The 1,445-nt window shown below is 58.2% G+C and overlaps 1 protein-coding gene across 5 annotated transcripts in view; it reads left to right on the top strand.

Annotated features, from left to right (window-relative positions):
* The window catches only part of Atp13a2 (ATPase cation transporting 13A2), a 19,455-nt gene that overhangs the window by 7,070 nt on the left and 10,940 nt on the right, over window positions 1-1,445 (top strand). For 2 of the 5 annotated variants that reach the window (XM_031379298.1, XM_031379296.1), the window contains exons 5-6: window positions 49-163; window positions 389-468. In XM_031379298.1, the coding sequence (XP_031235158.1) occupies window positions 49-163; window positions 389-468 (195 nt within the window). Of the gene's footprint in view, window positions 1-48; window positions 164-388; window positions 469-1,284; window positions 1,444-1,445 lie in introns of those variants that run through there. The other 3 variants (XM_031379297.1, XM_031379300.1, XM_031379301.1) reach the window with 3 other exon arrangements.

Below are 1,445 nucleotides of genomic sequence, written 5' to 3' on the forward strand. Positions count from 1 at the left end.
GGTCTGGGCCACCCCTTGAGCTGTTGAGTAACTCCCAAACCTTCCCAGCCTGGAGCTGCCCCCACAGGCCCAGGCAGAGGATGGCCGGAGCCGGGCAGCCGTGGGAGTGACACCAGAGGCCACATGGCAGGACACCACCCAGCTCCACAGGCAGGAAGAGACGGTGAGTGGCCAGCTAGGCTGTAGACCTGGTCTTGCCCTTCTCTGGGCATGCAGGTCACACGCTGTTGGGAGGACTGGGCTCACCATTCTCTGCGTCACTCTGGCTCTCTGAGGTCCCAAAGGCCCGTGACACTATCTGCCTTGCAAGCCTCTCTTTTCTGTGATGCTGTCCCTCTCCGCTGCCCCAAGCCAGGCCACCTCCCACCGGCCTCTCCTCTCCCACCAGAAGCAGGTACTGCGCTATTACATCCTCCAAGGCCAACGCTACGTCTGGATGGAAACCCAGCAAGCCTTCTGCCAAGTCAGGTAGAGAGGCCCCAGGCGTGGCCACACCCTCTCCAGCAGGGTGGGTTGGGTACCAGATGATGATGCCGCTGCGCTAACCCAGCTACCGTAGGCTGCCCTGAAACCTTGGGCAGTTCATGAAGCGTCTCTCGGCTGGCAGTGCTGCTTCCTGTAAATGGGGGGGTGAGGGTCCGTCTCACCTCCTAGGGTCATTTAAGGCACTCCTGCTGGGTACCACACCCCACGGTGTGCTTGAGTTGAGTCCCTCAGAAGCAGAATTCTAGATGAGGGGATGGAGACATTAGACCCGGGACAGCACTGGGAGATGACAGTGGAAGGTGCCAGGCCTTGTCACTACCAAGAATGCGGGGAGGTCCTTAGCCAGCTTGGAGCATGTACCTCAGGGATGACAGACATGACCCCTCGGCTCCCACCCATGAGGGGTTGTGTGCTGCTCCTGGGGAGGTGGGTTCAGCCACATTTGGCTCTTTCTGGCTCTCATACATCTTGCTCACCCAGCTGGGACAGTCCTCTGGTAAATTGGGAAGAGGGGTTCCGCCAGCCCTTGCTTCATGGTAGTTACAGGAACAAACTTACCGACGTGTGCTTGTCACTTAGCCTCGACTTTACCTCAGAGACCCACAGCCTGATGCAGTGGGTATGCTGACTGCACCCATTTTGCAGTTGAGAAAATAGAGGCACAGCAAGGTTAACTGTTTTGCCTAAGATATCATTGGTGTAAATAATGTTTTGTCACTGACCATAGCACAGCCACCCCCCAACTGCTGTCGTCCCTTAGTGAGGTGGTTTGTGGCCCTGTCACAGGAATGGATAAGCTGAGTTCTCTCCTCAGGGTTTAGTGTGACCGAGGGGGGCCTGGCAGACCTGGAGCCCCAAGTTCTCAGCCTGCTGAGGATGGGGTGTGGGGCTCAGGCCCCGTCACCCAGACTATCCCCTCTCCACCTCAGCCTGCTGAGGATGGGGTGTGGGGCTCAGGC

Source organism: Mastomys coucha, unplaced genomic scaffold (assembly GCF_008632895.1).
Source record: "Mastomys coucha isolate ucsf_1 unplaced genomic scaffold, UCSF_Mcou_1 pScaffold18, whole genome shotgun sequence".
In the NCBI taxonomy this organism is placed as follows: Eukaryota; Metazoa; Chordata; class Mammalia; order Rodentia; family Muridae; genus Mastomys; species Mastomys coucha.